The sequence below is a fragment of the Charadrius vociferus genome, unplaced genomic scaffold (assembly GCF_000708025.1).
Source record: "Charadrius vociferus isolate BGI_N301 unplaced genomic scaffold, ASM70802v2 scaffold31, whole genome shotgun sequence".
Lineage (NCBI taxonomy): Eukaryota > Metazoa > Chordata > Aves > Charadriiformes > Charadriidae > Charadrius > Charadrius vociferus.
Window position 1 is genome coordinate 457,480 of NW_009646966.1, and position 18,324 is coordinate 475,803.

At 37.8% G+C, this 18,324-nt stretch overlaps 1 protein-coding gene across 1 annotated transcript in view; it reads left to right on the plus strand.

The window, feature by feature from the left end:
• Positions 1 to 18,324, plus strand: part of THSD7A (thrombospondin, type I, domain containing 7A) — a 211,734-nt gene that overhangs the window by 146,662 nt on the left and 46,748 nt on the right. The window contains exons 9-11 of the mRNA XM_009895333.1: positions 2,748 to 2,863; positions 5,283 to 5,415; positions 8,273 to 8,376. Coding sequence (XP_009893635.1) covers positions 2,748 to 2,863; positions 5,283 to 5,415; positions 8,273 to 8,376 — 353 coding nt within the window. The remainder of the gene's footprint in view (positions 1 to 2,747; positions 2,864 to 5,282; positions 5,416 to 8,272; positions 8,377 to 18,324) is intronic.

The window sequence follows — 18,324 nt, forward strand, 5'->3', positions numbered from 1 at the left end:
CATTTCCAAGATCTTTGTGGTACCTCCAAGCAAGCAATGCATTATGTGGATTAGTGCAGTTCCATGCAAAAATACTGGTTTAGGTCTAAATACAGTACAACCCATGTAAGAGCACCTTCTCAGAAGCAGACGGAGGAGGTCAAGAGTAGTGCAGTTCTGACAGGGCATTAGTTGGAACATTGGTTTGACAATGCTTGTGAGGGCTTTTTCCCATAAATGTGGTTTTTTAAAGAGATCTCTTTGGCCCAATGATTTAATTTCGCAATTTAATATATGACCAGGGTTAAATACAGATTAGCTGCTAGTAAAATGCATTTGATAATATCTTTGTACAGTTTGGCAGTCTGTAAATATGTCCCACTCAGGACAGATTCAGAGCTGGAAGAGCTGATAGCAGAGGTCATTTAGAAAGTTCATGAGGCAGCTATTCTCACACTAAATATTTGCACGGTGCCTGCCATTTGTTGCTTTATTCAGGAGTAGACTTATTCCTAATTTACTTTAAATGGAAATATGGGGAATAATGCCAGCACATTCAGCAATCTAAATTGTTGTCTATCTGCTTTAAGTTGTTGTTCTATTCAGTCATGATATGTTTATCTCATTTATTTGGTATTCATTTTACATTTAAAAAAAACCCTCTAATGATTTATCTTCCTTTTAAAATTTGCTGTTAATGTGTCTGACTTTGATTTGACCTTAAATTTTTGGGAGGAGGGCTGTTTTATTGTGTCATAAATGAATCCTGTGAAATGAGAAAAAAAAAGCCTTGCTTGATCCTTCAAATTGTCACATTAAAATCACTGAATTGTTTTTAAAGAACCAGACATTTAACATGAAAATGTAAATAGGAACCTTGTTTTAAACTCCCCTTAATAAAAAGGATTACTGTGGTATGATACAATCAATATTATTGGTCTTATCTACCTCACAAGTTACAGACTTCAGCTTGTATCTCTTCTGTTTAATTTGACCTTGAGTAAGGACTGCAAAAAAATCAATACTTCACTTTAAGCCACGTATACTAAATACAAACAATATAAAAGATAGAAATGGTGTGCTAATTGAACTAATTGCCTGGCCCAAGGAACTGAAGACAAATCATAATGTTCAGTGCTTCTGAAAGATGAAGTTCTTAGTGAAACAGTGAATGGGTATAATTCAGACCTTTTTGTATGCTTATAATTTCCATTGTTCGTTACGGAAAAAGCCATTACTAAGCCAATGTTCAATACTTTTCAGAAGCATTTTGAGTTTTAACTTTAGAGAAAATTACTGAAAACAGTCAATGTCTGTGATTGGTGGCAGAGGTGTTTTTAAAGTGTACCTGACCATATACAATACACCCACGCACATAATCTGATTTTATGAATCACACAAACAAGGCACAATTTGACTTAAAAATGTAGAGACAGTTTATGGAGAGACGATGGAGATTTATGTCACTATAGCTATAGTATTTTGTGGCCCTTCACGTTGCTATGTTAGGGGAGAAAAAAGAAAGGTTGGAGAGGGCACCAAGAAATTGGTGCTGGTTCACAGTAATAGATTGTACTCTGAGAAGTTTACATGAACTGACAAGAAAATGAAGAGACAGCCAATGGAAATCATGAACTAGCAAGTGTTACTGCTGAAGAACATGATCCTGTAAAGCTGCAACTCAACTTTTCTGCTCCTTTCCCCCTATTTCTCTTCCAAAAGCGACACAGGCATAGTTCTCCGCTGACCAGGGAGACCATGTTTGCTGAGTAGTTCATTGTTTGACTTGCCTGTGCTCCCTTCAGCCTGGCAAGAGAGATGCCTCACGCAAGCCAAGCTTCCCCAGCTGATCCAATCCAAATATAAAACTGGTGTCTCATCTCTCTGGTCCAAGATGCCCAGCAGCCACAAGAGCAAAAGCTAGTCATAGTGATGCTTTCCCTGCTATGAGCCAAAAGCTCCAAAATGTAGCAGTGATGTTTTTCTTAACTCTTCATGTATTCCTTTGATAGTCTGCATGGGGCAATAGTAATTTTGAAATTATTTTAAAGATTTGCACTGCTTCTGCAAGAGTTATTGCATTGTTCTGAAAACAAGTACTGCAGCATAGAGAGTTGCTCGTCCCTGGTGAAAAAATAGGAACACAGAATGGGGGAAAATGACCTGGGTTAATGAGTCCCATATGTGGCAGTCCAACAATCCCTTTTATATGCTGATCAAGCCTCTTCCTAAAACAAGCAAGGGTTTTTGTCCTTTCTGACAGTCTTTCCCAGTCTCATTGATCTGGCAGTTTCAAACCCTTTTCTGGTTTCTGTCATAATCTGTGGCCAGTTCCGCGGCCATGGAACCTATTTGTTCCTGGGTTAGCAATGTTATTTAGTTTAAATGTGCCTCCTTCCAGAGTTTTTGTTTCTGGTAAATTTATGAAGAGCAAAAAATGTATTTTGCTAAGGTAAACTAGATGTTTTTTCTTCATAATCATTTGGAAACTTGACAATAACACTGGAAAGGCAGTCTGGAATGATGAGTGAGGAATCATGATTTTTTTAGTTAAATCCCCAGGTGTAGAATGCACTGGGTTTGGCTTGCTTCCACCAGCTGTATTTAAATTCTAACATTTTTTATTTCTGAGCTCAATCCTGGTGAATTCTGGGCAACTAGCACTCCCCTGGTGTGCCTGCAGGCATTCAGTACCTGTCATGATTCACCAGTTCACTGCAGAATGATTGTTTATTTGATAATGCTTCTTTTTCGGTTTTTTTTTTTAGATGCCCTGAGAGCCTCCGACCAGAAACGGTGAGGCCTTGTCTGCTTCCCTGTAGGAAGGACTGTATTGTGACTCCATTCAGCGACTGGACGTTGTGTCCATCTTCATGTCAAGAAGGTAATTTTATACATTTTGTTCTAGTAGACAGATTTTTAAGGAAAAAAAAGAAAAGGAATCAGACTAGCAGTCACCTTTGGCAGAATACACATCATTTTCTGATGAAGGACATGCTGGTAGAGCAGCTGCAAGGAGGACATAGTGTTTTTGCTGAATAGAATTGTTATTTCTGTACATTTTCTATAAGCATCTGTTTGGGTTTTTTATCCCCATTTTGCCTACTTATATGTTACAAACTCCTCTTTGCATCTTCCACTGATAAATAGATAACTAGTCACAGAGCAGACACATAATTGTACAATTAGAGAAACTGTATTTGAAGAGAGAGAGATAGAGAGAGAGATGTGCATAGGTATATAATTTTGGCAAAACTCTTTCACTTTTTCCTGTGCTGGTTTATTCTTCCCCACTGAAAACTGAAGAAAAGTTAATGAAAATCAGCGGACTTTAAGTTGATATGAATGGCCTGACTTAAACATACATTCCAATACAGTTTCAATATACTTGGCAAAGCTTTTAAAAACAGTGCGGGTCTCCCTTGAATTTTTATTACATGGAAATCATACATAAAGTTAAAGTGATGGCTGGCTTAATATTGCCCACATTTTTCTGCATTATCTTTTTTTTCTCTTTTAAGCTTAACAGGAGGTATTTTTATAATACGTACTGTTACAGACAGGCTCTGTAATACCCCGAGTTCCATGGGGTGCTAATCCCCGTGTAGGACGTGGTGATTACTCACAGCTACCATATTATCAGAATTTAAGATATTGCTACATGAAATATACGCACTTTGAATGTCATGGCCAATTCTTCATGCTTTATAAAGGACACAAGCATAAAGTCATTTTTGCAGTAATTCCTATGAGCGCTTAGTGCATTCTAACAAATAAAAAAGGGGTTAGGAAGATTAAATTTATAACCTTTGAAAAAGAACAGTGAAGTAAGACCATTGAATCTGAATCTATGAATTAGTTATTCATTATTAAATACTGTGCTATTTTACAGCAATATTAATGGTTCTTTCTGAAATGTTTTTGTTGGGGCAGATCATCTTGGACAAAAATGCCCTCCTCTTCTGTTCTTATTTCTGCGGGTTTTAAGAAAGGTCTTGATACAATGAGCATATCTTCACGAATATTGACTTCAAGCTAGCATGTATGCTGCTAAAAGCCAGTATATTTGTGAACCAATACAGGCCTTTTGTCTATTCAGTGAGTCAGTCTCTTTCTGTGCTACACAACCGATTTTTATTTCGTGGGGTTTGCCCATTTGTGTCAGCAAGCCGGTCAGCAGCTTCGCTGGGCTGTACGTCTGTCGTGCCCCTTGTGCCAGCTCCTGGCATCTCCTGGAGCTGATTGACTTGGGAGCGGAGGGTTTCCTCTGCGTTGAAAAGCGGCCAGGTGGTGGAGAGCCACCGCCGGGATTCTCCTACTGCTTGCTCCTAATTACAATTGTTTGGCCGTGGTCCAGGACGCTTCTGTGTTCAGACAAGCTGCAGCTGCTGTAATAACCCACCCAAAGCTGGATATCGACCCACTCAGCCAAATGTCTGTGCTACAGCTCTCTGGAAAAAAAAAAAAAAAAAAAAAATCCAAGATTTTCCCCTAACAATATTTGTGTATTTGGTATTACTATGGAACTAATATAGATTTGTGACTTTTCTCTTAATTTTCTGCCTGAACAACTGATACAGAAGATGACTGGAATCAAAATTCCTACAGGAACTATTTACTGTTTATCATTAATAATGAATGACTATAATAATTAAAAACCGTAAACTGTAAATTAATTCCAGAGTGGGAAATGAAACTTCACATTTAAATGTAAGGCGTGCTCTTTTGGAATATTTTTTGTGTATCTAAATAGAGTAATGCTAGTCCCAGCTGGGAAACGAGGGTATAGGGAGCAGAATTAAAGCTCAGCCTGGAGAGATCCAAGACTGTAAATTAAATTTATTATATTCCTGGCTGTGGAGGTAAGCAAAAGGCAAGCAGATTTTCTGATTGAGTCATTTACCGAATGGAAAAATTTTGAAATATAATAATTTCTTCCCATTAATTTCTGTTTCTGTTTCTGCATGCAAAGGATTAGGGCAAATTTACACTTTGAAACTGTAAAGTATAGCAGCAAACTGAGCTGGTTTAATTTTTGTTCACTTGAACTGTGTGTTCATTTCAGCTGTATATTCATTTGTACAGTATTGCTACTGTTTCTTTCCGTTTGGTTCTGCTTCCTGGCCTTTAGCTGAGATTAAAGTATTTTATCTCTTAGGCTTAATTTTCTGCTTACGGAGAAAATAGCATGTGACTATTATAGCAATCGACTCAAATACTTGTTACGGTAAATCTTATTTTTGCCCTAACTACTGTCCTCCCTATGTAGTAGCAGGAGAAACAACCTCTTCTACTCTTTGCAGGAGGTGTCACAGTAAAGAAGCAGTCCCGTCATCGAGTCATCATCCAGCTCCCCGCCAACGGTGGTCGGGAGTGCCCGGACTCCTTGTTTGAGGAAAAAGAATGTGAAGCTTCTCCTGTCTGCTATAGCTACAGGTATTCTAAATCAACCAAAGACAGCTCAGTCATGATTTTTCAACCTGTACTACCTCAAAAGCTTGTTGAATTCCACTTATTAAGAAAAATAGGATACATAGCTAAATCAAGGTTTCAGAACAGATATGTAGACTCAGTTGGGCCCATAGCAAATCACTAGTTCATTTTGTTCCTTTGCAGGAACATTGCAACTACTAAGAAATACTTTCCAGGACAAATCTTTCTTAACGGCTATTTTGAAATTCTATACGATTATTCCTTTCTAAATTATCCAAAGCACTGAAATGCAGCCTCATCTGCTTAGGAGAGCTGAGTTCTGCTGCCGTGCTGTGCCATGCACTGTATCCTCCATCTTTCCATCCACCTCAGCCCTGAGATACTGCACAACTAATGTACAAAATTCTCTGTGTTGACCTAATCTTCACCAGAGAATGCTGTGGACTGTTCCAACAGATGAGGCTCTCCACCATAACTGTTTAAGAAAATTTTGGGGCAATTTTGTAGTATCTGTCTGAGTGGCATGGGAACGTCTAGATATATAGCAAGATCTGGCTGTTGATACAGGCAAAGTTTAGGAAATTCTGGTGCAGTTGGTTGGATTTACTTGATGAAATGAAAAAAAAAAGATTTTTTTTTTGATGAATAATAAATATGTTTGAATTGGAAGCCAATGTTTTGTTTCTCCAGTGGCTAGAGAACAACTGCTAGTTCCCATGAAACCCTTCTTTGTTGCAGTGGTGCAAATAAAATTTAAGCTTATTTTAGCCAAAACAAATTAAGATTAAAGAAATGTGTTGCTTTCATCATCTAGTAAGGATTGTCTTTGCAAATTCATCAGGAGATCACACTGTATATAACTAAAAGATATGAAAGGATGTAAAAAGCATTGGGAAGCTACCAAATTCAGTACTCCAAACATCAGAGAAATATAGCTGAAGAACTTTTTCTAGTCAATACTAGAGTCAGAGTTTTATCTTTTAAAATGCTGGCTGCTCCTCATTCCTTTAATGTCTTCAGTATCAAATTTTACCTGAGCTAGTGCACAGCGATACACTGAGCAGAACAGTTGCTAGAAAGTGGTAGATGAGGTGATTTAAATTTCATGACACAAACTAATACGAAAACCATTTTCTTTACATTTCCTTTAGCATCTTTCTGACCTATACACATGCTAAGACAGATGAACTCGCACACTCAGCTTGGGTCATGCCTTTGTTTAGATACTATCCTGCAGAGGCAAGTTACAATGAAACTTGAGGTGCAAAATGATTGAGATAATTTTAAACATGAGAGCAGCCAATGGTTGCTGGGAACTTAGCAATTTTTTTGCCCCCGCTCTCAATAATTCAGACAACTCTGGATTGGTATTGGTCACATCAGAGATGTGACAATAACCAGACTTGCCCGGATTTGTTTTATTTAAGGCCTAGGGTATTCTGCAGCACTAGAAGGGAACTTTGTAAAAGTTTCACAGAAGTTAATATTAATGCTAGAATAATTTAAGCAGTACAATATCACCTTTCTTATCAAAGTTTTTTTTCAAGTTCTTTTTGTCTGGGTTTTCTTTTTATATGGTCTGGGCCCATATTCACATTGTGCTGGATCTCTTCGTTAGCTCCACATTTGTAAGGTGCTGCCATTCAACTACCGGAGACCCCAGGTGCTCTGGGGCTGCCTGAGGCACCCTCACAGTCATTTAAACCCACTGTCCCAATGCTTTGCTGTAGCTGGGGTCCCTTTTTGCTTTTAATTTCTCCTTTTAGGATAGTGTTTGGAAGATGAAGCTTAGCAAAGGGATTTGTTTCTTGTGAAAACTTTACCCTTGTAATCCTATTATTTGAAATTTGAAAAAACAAAACAAAAATCTTAAGACTTTGCTCATCAGATCTCATCTTTGTCTGTAACTCCAAGACTTGTCTGTGCTTCAAGCAAGGCAGAATTGCTTCATTTGTTCTTGTGTTCCAAGACGTGCCCAAGGGAGGGGAAGAAAAGACCTGGGGGAGGGGAAAGAAGTAAAAGAGAAAGAAATGCACTAACACCTATATGTGACAGTATTTACTGCCAAAAGACACTCCTAATGCTGCATGGACCAGAAACCAACCCTGGAATCTATCTCTGGAGTGTATTTGGGAAACTTCAACACATCTTTGCTTCACTGAGATAGGTGGAAAAAAGAAAGAAAGGAAGGCAAAGTGAGAAAGAGATGAGGTTTATTAGGGCATCCTACTATTTAAAAACTCATCATTATTTAATGGGTCCATATTGTTTTTATGACATGTTATTGTCACTTCAGTAAATCCACTTTTCAAATTTTATTATGTCATTTTGTTGACTAGTAAAATACTCCGCGGATGCTCAAATATAAATCCACAGCAAAGGAGTTCTTTTGTTAAATGGGTATTCAAGTCACATCATTTTGTTATTTTGCATAGTATTCTTTTTTGAAATTTCTTTCTGACATCTTGTAGAAATGTGTTAATGCTTTGTATTAATGTAAAATCCTCACATTGTGGTTTGTGTTGTTTGTGTATTTGTTAGGTAGTGTTACTGTACCTTTGTACTTTGAAATCCTTGAAAATATGTATAAAGTTTTCTTTCTCTTCCCTCCTCTGCCTCCTCCTTCCTTCCCTGGGTTCTTAATGGCCTAATCCTAAAAGGAGCAAAAAAGTAAACAGGAAAGAATGAAAAATTTATGGTGTTGGTACTGTTTGTTGTGAATTGGCTGTGACCAGTTAGTAATTATAACCAATAGCTTACGTTGGTTTCTAACACTATCTAACAGCTCTGCTGCCTCAGTTTTGATTGCTACAAGTTTAGATGGATTGTTTGAAGTTGATTGCTTCCCCCCTCATTTCAGGTGGAAGACCCACAAGTGGCGCAGGTGCCAGCTCGTACCATGGTACGTGCGCCAAGACAGTCCAGGAGCACATGAGACTTGTGGACCTGGGCTACAAGCAAGAGGTTAGACCCTTTGTTTCTGTCATTTATTCCTCAGAAATCCATAGCTGCACTGGTGTGGGAAATGTCTAAAATTTTAGTCATTAAAACCTAACATTCATTTTATCTATCTTTATGTGCATCAGCAAAGGAAAATACTGAATGCTGTTATGGTATGCATCCTAACTGGTATCTGGCAAATGTTTTATGATAAAATACTGGTATTAATTTATTTTTAAGTATTGATACCACATTAGAGACTAATTTTATGGTATTGTTTGTTCAGTTTATTTCCCCATCCTTACCTGAAGCGAGTTTACAGAGGTGTTTGTGGAAAGTATGTTTTCAAAAAGAAAAAAAAAAAAGGGATGGGTGACTTGACTTGCCTCTTTTTGTGGAAAAGGTTGTATAAATTCACCTGTGAAAATGTGACATTTTTCATGTGGCGAGAATGTGAAGGCATGTTTATGGGTATATCCATTTGACCAAAAATAAGATGTTTGCTGTCTGTGTGTGTTTGAAAATTTAGGATCGGAGAACCCTACAGTAATTTTGAGTTGGAATAACGCTCTGGAGGTCCCTTGGTCCAACCTTCCACACAAAGCAGGGTCAGTTTCAAAGTCAGTTCCCACCCAGAGTAGAGCAGGTTGCTCAGGGGCATGTCTACATGTTTGGAGTATTTCCCAGGATGGAGACCCTACAGCCTCTCTGAGAATTAGCTTCAGTGCTTTTCCAGCCTAGCACTGCTTTTTTTTTTTCCCTACTATCTCAGCTGAAATTTCCCTTGCTGCAATTTGTGTTGGTGGTCCCTTATCCTTTCACTATATATCTCTGAGAACAGCCTGGCTCTCTCTTCTCTATACCCTCAAATTAAGCAGTTGTAGAGAGCAATGAGAGCATGAGAGGTGCAAGACTTTGCATTTACACTGTTAAAGTTCAGTGCAAGCCCATTTCTCCAGGCTGTCAAAGTCCTCTGAATGGCAGCCCTGCCTTCCAGGTAGGTACTGACTGCTCCTCTCAGACTGGTGGTGTCCCCAAACTTGCTGAGGATGCTTTCTGTACGGGTTGTTAAAGCTGCTGAAAAGAATCGGCCCTGGAATTAACCACTGAGGTGCAGCCTATTTAACAAGCTGCTGGTGGGATTTTAAAACCACTGACCCATTCGAATCTAGTGATTCACATATTTTTCCACCATTTCCATTTGATAACAAATAAATTTAGCATCCCTATCCAGCTTTACTGTCACCTGTCTTCATAGAGAGTTTTGTGGATTTAACAGAACACTGTATGTGTGACTGTTAAAGTATAGTCAGGAGACATTTTTTTTAGGTGCATTAAATAAACTCAGTGTGAAAATTATTGCAGTTCCTACTTATTGTGTTACAGTAATTGAATTGTTTTGAACTACTAGTCAACCTGAATTCCAAGAAGGTTTTTTTTCTTTTGCCTTTTCTGAGTGCAGGCTTCTATACATTAAAACAATATTGGCTCAGCAGATTGTGGAATACCTGAGCAAGGACACTGCTAACTGCAGAACTGAAATGTTCTGGTCATTAACTTCCCTGCAGTATTAGAGGAGGTTACGGTATACTTTAAAAAGTCACAGAGTAAATATTAAGCTAGTAACTCCTACCGCTTGCTCAGAAAGTGTTACAGGAGATCAATTTAGGACTTACCACAGAATGAAACCTGAAGGTACTGCCGGCTAATACAAAAGGCTTCTGTCTGTGGTAATTCTTTCGAAGGTCTATTGCTAATGCAGTCTGTTTGTAGCAGCTCTGGAGGATACATTCAGATTACACACTGAGAAAATAAGATTTCTGTCTTTGACGGTAGGAGTTCAGACAGTACAAAATGTTGTCTTCTGTACTTGCATGTTGGTACCTAAATCTCTTGCCTTTGCCTCAAAGTCAGTTAATAAATAAAGATAGCTAACTGTACTGCATGCAAATTTATTTTTTTTTTTTTACTATTCTTGTGCGTCATGAGATGTTCCTCTTTTTAAATTGTAATTTTGATCATGTGCGGTACACACACATGCAGAGTATGTACATTATTTTGGAATTACTGGGCATACAGTTTTCAAATCTGGTAAAATAGATTGGCAGAATTTCCCTCTGGTACTACACAGAGTTTGATCTTGCAAAGGATGATGTATTCAAGCAGTAGTCTCGTTCCTACAAGCAGATATAATAAAAGTAGCTCTCTAGTGTAATGTGGTCAAGTGGTAGGATGAGCAATTGTTAATTAAGAACCCTGGGAGCAGCTAAGCCTGAAGAAGTGGATGGTTTTGGTAGAATTCTGTAAATGTGTCTGAGATCAACTAGAAAGGGGAGATCTAACCCTAGAAAGGGTTAGAAAGGGGAGATTTTTGTTTGCTCTTACTTTTTATTTAGTCTATCCAATGTATACATTTTATTGTAGAACTCACAAAGTTATTTAAGTTGGATAACTGTCACGGTTTAGGCACACGCCTCAGTCCAAGTATCTAAATATGAATCTAATTATTGTCTAGCCTATTGCGGTGTTGAAAGTTAAAGGCATTAAAGACAGCCTTTTTTGGCCCAATATTTTTCGGGGGTTGGAACTCGATGATCTTCAAGGTCCTTTCCAACCTAAACCATTCTATGATTCTATGATGTAGATTGTATAAATTAACATGAAATATGTCTTGAACACGGGTATATTATGTATCATGTCTCATTTTCTTAATACCTGACAATGTGTTGAATATATCTTTTACTTTTGTGCTCAGTATTGTAAACTGATTTTCTGTAGGAGCTAAATAAACTAGTACAGCTTTTCTTTAGGCTGAGAAAAGTAGAATATTTTCTGTTTTCTTGAACAACTTTACAATGAATATGACTTGGAAGTAAAAGTTGAATTTTTGCATAAAAGTAACATTCACTTTGGAAAACGTACTTCTGGAACTCTAGAGGCTATTGGTTGAAGTTTTATTTTCTTCACATCTCAGCAAATTGCATTTTAAACTCGGATAGTGTGTTCTATTTGTTTTGTATAGGTTATCTCCTGCACAGGGCATTAACATATTCCCTTTCCCCTCTTACATTTCAAATTCTGCCATGAGAACAGCCATGTGTGAATTTTCAGTGGCGGATGTTATTGTGTTTGGTGCCCTGCACAAGAGTTGATTTCGTGCATGGTGCTCGCTGCAGGAAGGCTGACCCAGAGGCAAGCATCTGGCTGACCGAGCTCTGCCCTGGACAGTATTAGAAAAATTTCACCACTTTCTGAAGGAAGACTCTGGAAGAGAGTTCTTCCTCTCTCCCTCCTAATTCTTGGCTCCTTCCTGCGCAATTGGCTTGTCGTAAATAAAGTTTCTACAGGCTATGGAAGACAATGTATGACAATATGTTGTTAAAAGTTCTATACTATAAATCATTTATTTAAAGATTATTTTGTGATGTAGATACAGAAAAGACTGAGCTAATACTGTGCAAGTCCTGTTAACCACCCCAAAATCAGGAAATGCTAAACACTGAAATATGAAATCCATTTGGTACTGATACTGCATTTATAATGTGATACTGGACTAAAGATATTTGGAACAGATCATTTAACTGTTGGTGATTTCTGTAAAAACGTTTACCACACTGTGAAAATGTAGACATAACAGGGTATCTTTTTCAATTGAAGAAGAGTTATCTCTCAAATGTCTGATGCTCATGAATGCAGAAATCACAGATTCATTCATCTGTTTGAGGTAATTTACTTTTGATGACACAGTGAAACAATAATCTTATAGAAGTAATCTCAGCCCTTTGGTTTCCTATGGTTTGTCCATTTGTTTTGTGTCAATACTCAGTAGAGCAAGTAATTGCATTCTTGTGTGTGAAAACAGTTCTTGGTTCCTCTTTTTCAGTGCAAGGGAATGTTGCCGATGCTATTAGTTTGTCTGATTTCTGATCTGTTTGCCTACGCACACTGTAATACGTAACATATCAACAAATGTGTTCAATAAGAAAAATAGGAATGTACACACATCTGACTGTGCATTCATCAGCAGTTTATTTTGAACAAAATAGTCTGCACTGTTCATATTTTAGTTAGAAAGATAATTAAATCTGAAGGAAAAACTAGAAGTTAGAAATCATTAAAAATGACTGGTTAGGTTTCTGATCTTAAGAGTCTATGAGTAACTAGAGCATATGCATGCCTTGCTTTATGTCACAGCTTTACTGTTTACATTTCCATTCTTTAGCTTTTTAATCACATTGGTCTTCCTTGGCAGAAGACATACTTGGGTGAATCATAAAGTTTAGAATTGTGATTCATTGTTAAAGACAGCTCTGTTTCTAGCTGTCTTGTATAATGAAGGTTTTGTTACAAATTGTGTCAGTTTAAATGAACATGTCACAAAATTAGAACTTGTGTAAATGCAGAGGAAAGAGAAGGTGTTGGTTTTTGTTTTTTGAACAGATATTTTAAAGAATTTTTTAAAGACAGAAGTGTGCTAATTATTCATGCAGATGATGGACAGGTATTTACATCTAAATCTAAGCATAGCAACATAGCTTTTAGTATTTGAGCGGCAAATTCATTGTAGTTGTGAACCTTATTTGAACTAGGCAGATAGTCATGACAATTGTGTTCAATTTCTGTGATGAATGAAAATTTGCAGTCTTATCACTGGTAAAATGCCTTTTAACAGTGGATCAGCATGAGTGTATCACAGGATTGCAGTAACAAGACTTCTTTCTCTTGTTCAAGACCCTCAAGAGAGGGTATTATGGGTGCATCAGCAAGGAGTTTGAAACTTCCTTTTGAGCCTCTGCAATACGAACAGGAAATGTAGAGAAAAGCCCTATTTTACTGCAACAGCATTTATCTTGTATGGAGGTGCTGGAGCACCTCTCCTATGAGGACAGGCTGAAAGAGTTGGGATTGTTCAGCCTGGAGAATAGAAGGCTCCAGGGAGACCTTATTAGCAGCCTTCCAGTATCTAAAGGGGGCCCACAGGAGAGCTGGGGAAGGACTTTTTACAAGGGCACGTAGGGATAGGACAAGGGGGAATGGCTTCAAACTGGAAGAAGGTAGATTTAGATTAGATATTAGGAAGAAATCTTTCACTTTGAGGATGGTAAGGCACTGGAACAAGTTGCCTAGAGAAGTTGTGGATGCCCTGTCCCTGGAGGTGTTTAAGGCCAGGCTGGATGGGGCTTTGAGCAACCTGGTCTAGTGGGAGGTGTCCCTGCCCATGGCAGGGGGATTGGAACTCGATAATCTTTAAGGTCCCTTCCAACCTAAACCATTCTGTGATTCTATGATTCTCATAAGCTGTTTCTCAAGTGACAAGAGTAAATTGAGCAGGTGTCTTGATGAGTCACCTGAAACCCAGGAAGGAGAGGCACAGTGTGTTGGCAAATACAAAAAAAAAAAAAAAATACAAAAGCTAGAGCGAAAGAGGAAATGCTTGATAAAGCCAGGCTACTAGTATTTGATGGAGATGTGGGCTATAAAACTCACTGTGAGAGGAACCCGGTCCAGCTAGGGTATGCTGAGATACTACTTTGTATTCTTAAGGTTGACATTTATTAGCACATAGATAACTTCAAAGTCGTTGTCTGCTCAGTGAGACAGATTAATGTATGAAGTCTGAAATTGTGAACAACTTAGGCAGGTATATGTTATGTTATGCTCATTTCTTAAAAAAATCTGTGTTGATAAACCTCAGCTCCGGTGGCTTCTGAAGGAACTTAGAAATACAGTTCAAATTTCTTTGGAGTTGTATAGGAAAGCCTAGGAAACTTACTAAAAGGGCTTTTTTTTTATTTTTTGCCAGTAGCTTCTGCAGATTTAAGTAGGGCTTATTGGACTGCATCCCAACACTAGTGAAGAGGACATGTAGCAGCTGAGAAGCTCGAGTGCCCAAACTGCAATAGCCTAATCACGTCATGATGTATATGGATGGATGCACATGGTAAGGGCTATCCCAGTGACCGAGAAGAGATTTGCAAAAGGATGCACAGCCTGCAGTCCTTGCCACCATAAATTTTCCTCAGAGTTTTGTAGGGAGGAATGGGATGAAAATTCTGAAATCTGTCAGCATATTCTGTAATAGCAAGAGGAAGGTTATTTATAAAATTTAAGCAGAAGCTTAAGTAACCTGGCTGTCAGAGAAAATATCTCAATAGCTGTGCTTGATGTCACTGGGAACTGGCCATTATTAAAGAGCTGATCCTGAGCTCTCGCTATTCTTCATTCGCAGGGCATGTGTAGAGTTATTTGAAAGACAGCGGAGGGGGGAATTGGAGGAAGCTTCCCAGGATGGCCGTGAGCACACAAGGAGCCGTGGGGAGGCTCGGAGGCAGAAACGGTGTTCAAAAGCCCTTTCCTCTCGCTGTAGCTAAGCAGGGACTGCAGCCTCCCTCTCTGGGCATCGCTTATGGGGGCAGGGGGATTTGCTCTTGTCGGGTTTTGTGCCCTCATTTGAAAGCGGAAGAAAGTAGACAAAATCATGAAGGAGTGCTGCTCCTTCATGGAGCTATAAACCACCATTTTAAAGTCATCGAGACTTAACAGATGAGAGTGCCCTATTGCCTGGTTCATATTTTAGTTGCTGCAAAGGTCAACAGGCAGCTTCAGGTTTTGTACTGAAGTAAGAATTTGGACAACAGTGCTCAAGAGCAGTATTTACATGACAAATTAAATTTTTATTAACAAAAGCCAGAATCTCCAGACAACTTTATTCATTGGAAACACATTGTTATTCTCTTTGGCACATAAAGAGCACTCAGGCTTGTATTTTCACAATATTATCGGTGTGTACTGCTGCTTAAGGTACTTTGTGATAGAAATATTTCATCACGCAGTGTTTACACTGCTATGTCCCACAAAAAAAGAAATAAACATGCATGAAATCATAGTCTAGGCAGCATTGATAGAAGGTGCAGAAAAAGCGTGCTGAAATAATTCTTGCCTTTCTAGAAATGAAATAGAATATTTTTGTAGTTAAAAATACTTAGCAATTGAAAAAATGGTATCACAAGTGTGTTGTAAAACAAAGGACATAAAACACATTCATTTATAAAATAATTTTTAGGTATAGGGAACCGTGAATCTCACATCTCAGTGAAATCTTAGTGAAGTATACTAATGATGGGAACACTGGCAAGGTTTTTATATAAACCCACACATTAAAAGTCCTGTTAAAATACAGTCTTAGTGTTTCATTATGCCAACAACAAATATGTTAGCCTACAATCCCCTGTGGCTTGGTGGAAACATTGCTATCAGATGTTTAATTACATCAGAGTCCTGTGTCTAAAAAATTTAGACTGCTGTTTATTTCACACCTTTCTTCTGGGAGATAATAGTTGTTAAATACCAAAACAATTTTGTAAGTGGATGGTTTCCATGTTAAATTTGATTTTTCTCTTAGCTGTACTCCTGGTTTATGTTTTCACTTAACAATTGCTTGGGCTTAATTCAGTAATAGAAGAACCATGCTCTTTCCACTTACTGCTAATGTCTGTAATAAATATAACGTGGTTGTATAGGCAAAATAATCAGTCTGGCACTGCATGGCTTTATCGTAGTGGAAGACACTTCCCTGTATAGTGAGTTAATCATCGGTCTCAGCGACTTTTACAGAATATAATTAAATTACCATGCATTTGATCAGAGAGGCAGGGGATGAGTTTGCCCAAATTAGGTTGTGAGTGGAAAAAGTAACTCCACTAACAGTAAGAGCATTTCAGATGTCAAGTCAGTCATTTACTTGGCCAAAATAATGTATTAATGGAATTTATACAGTTGTCAAAATCCCTGCTTTAAGTAATGGAAAAATACCCACTCTTCAACAGTCACAAGGAGTTTAAACCTTTCAGATTGATGCTTGAATCTGTAAAATAACATTAGGAAAGTGGAATACAGAGCGAATCATCCAGGCCTTGTCAAGTATAAGTAACATGAACAGTTATGGACAGGCACTGTGAAAATTAAGATTCAGGAATTGATTTAGTATACCAAGCTGTCCTCTAATTTGTGTTGTTATTAAGGGGAAATATTTAGGTCTCAAGAATGAAGAGTTTTCCTGCTTTGATTGCTACAGTACAACTGACAGTTAATCTGGAAAAAAACCAAAATGTTAATCATCAGGGGAGCTTCTCACCTGGGTCTACTTGATGTAAATTAGATGCACTAATAGGAGTCTGAAAATATCTATGACAGAATGGATATCTGCCCATGGAGTAATGTTTAATAACCAAGAAAGATGAGGGAATAAATGTTGGCTTTAGAAAAGCTCAATTTATCTTGAAAGAAAGAATGTTCTTCAATGGACAACGCTTATAGCCTGTCAAAGAACTAGATGAAGAGGCAGTACCTAAAATGGGTATTAAACTTTTGAAGAAGATTATTAAAAGTTATTGGGTTAATCAGTGGACCGTCTTTTAGCCCTTGGCTAGGTATAGTTTTAATTGCTAAAAATGGTGGCCTATATCTTCCTGAGAAGGCAGCGAAGGTAATGCAATTAGTTTTGCTGATCCATGAGCATGCCAAGGTCAAACTCAGCACAGAGGATTTAGGTTTGACCTCTGTGAATTTCCACGTGGTAGTAGTAGTCAGAACTGTGTTTTTACCTCAGAGAAACCGGTGTGTGTTTTTCACAGAGGAAAGTCCTTCACAAGAGTCCAAAACCACAACCTAGGCTTGTATTGGAAGATACTGGTTTGACTTGCGTTTTTCCAGAATATTTGTCTAATTTTAGAAATCCTGTTAACACATCCTTAAAATAGTTGTTGTATGGATTTTCAATTTTTAGATATTTGGGTTTGCTCATTGAATCGTTATAACTATACCTGAACTAAAAAAGGGTTTCCTTGTCTAAACTACCCCAATAATAATAGGATTTGACAGAATAATTGTATTAGACAATGTACAGCTGGTTGGTCCCCCAGTAAGCACAACTTAATGCAGTACTGAGCCTATTACAAGCAGTACTGGCAGCCCTGCTCCAAAGGGCAGTCAAGGATCAGGGAAGTTGTTTGCTTAGCATCTCTGGAAAAATACCCCCCCCCCTCCTTTTCACAGTGTTTTACCACAGACGTGTGGCAAGAACAATTCACTTGGGACCTTTGGCTATGTTTTAGTAGGCACACAGGCTTGAAATGGACCGTATGGCTCCTCAAGTTCAGTTTCCTACAATCATCATGAGGTAGAAATTTAGTTTAGTACTGTTAGACAAAAAAGCTTTTTTTTTTTTTTAGGTCACTAAACCTTTGCGGTTACCTTATAATAATCTAGAAAAAAAAATAAAATTCCTCAAGTGTTCGTCATGCTTCCTCCAGGAGGAAGTAGTCACTCATAACCAGTTTTCTGTTTTATTTTGAAACTTTCCATTCAAACCCCTTTTTTCTCCAACAGTTGAACTTGATTACGCCTTAATAGTTTCGTTAGTTAAATTTATTTTTTTTTTTTCAATTCACATACCAATAAAACAATTATTGTTAGTACAATTGAAGTGCTATGCTTAAATTATGGAGTGGAGTGTAATATAAAACATTATATTCCCTCATTTTTTTCAATTCACATACCAATAAAACAATTATTGTTAGTACAATTGAAGTGCTATGCTTAAATTATGGAGTGGAGTGTAATATAAAACATTATATTCCCTCATATGTATACAGAATGATATATTGTGTTCGGATGCAATGTCACTGTGACAATTGGTCACCCAAATTGCTTTCATAGTTGTTATTAGATACGGTGTATACTGTGTGCTGTCAAGTGCCAAGAAGCATAAATAAGATTCTATTGTGAAAACAAACAACTAGAAGTTTCCATTCTTGTTACTGTCTAATAAGTTTTATGTTGTTTTGGGCAAGGAAGTAAAATGAGATTTACTGAGGCTTAGGTCAGAATAATAGATAAGCAACCATGTTAAAAAAAATTAGTCGTGAGGAACAATAATAAAGCATTGTTAAAGACTATATCAATGAAACAGCC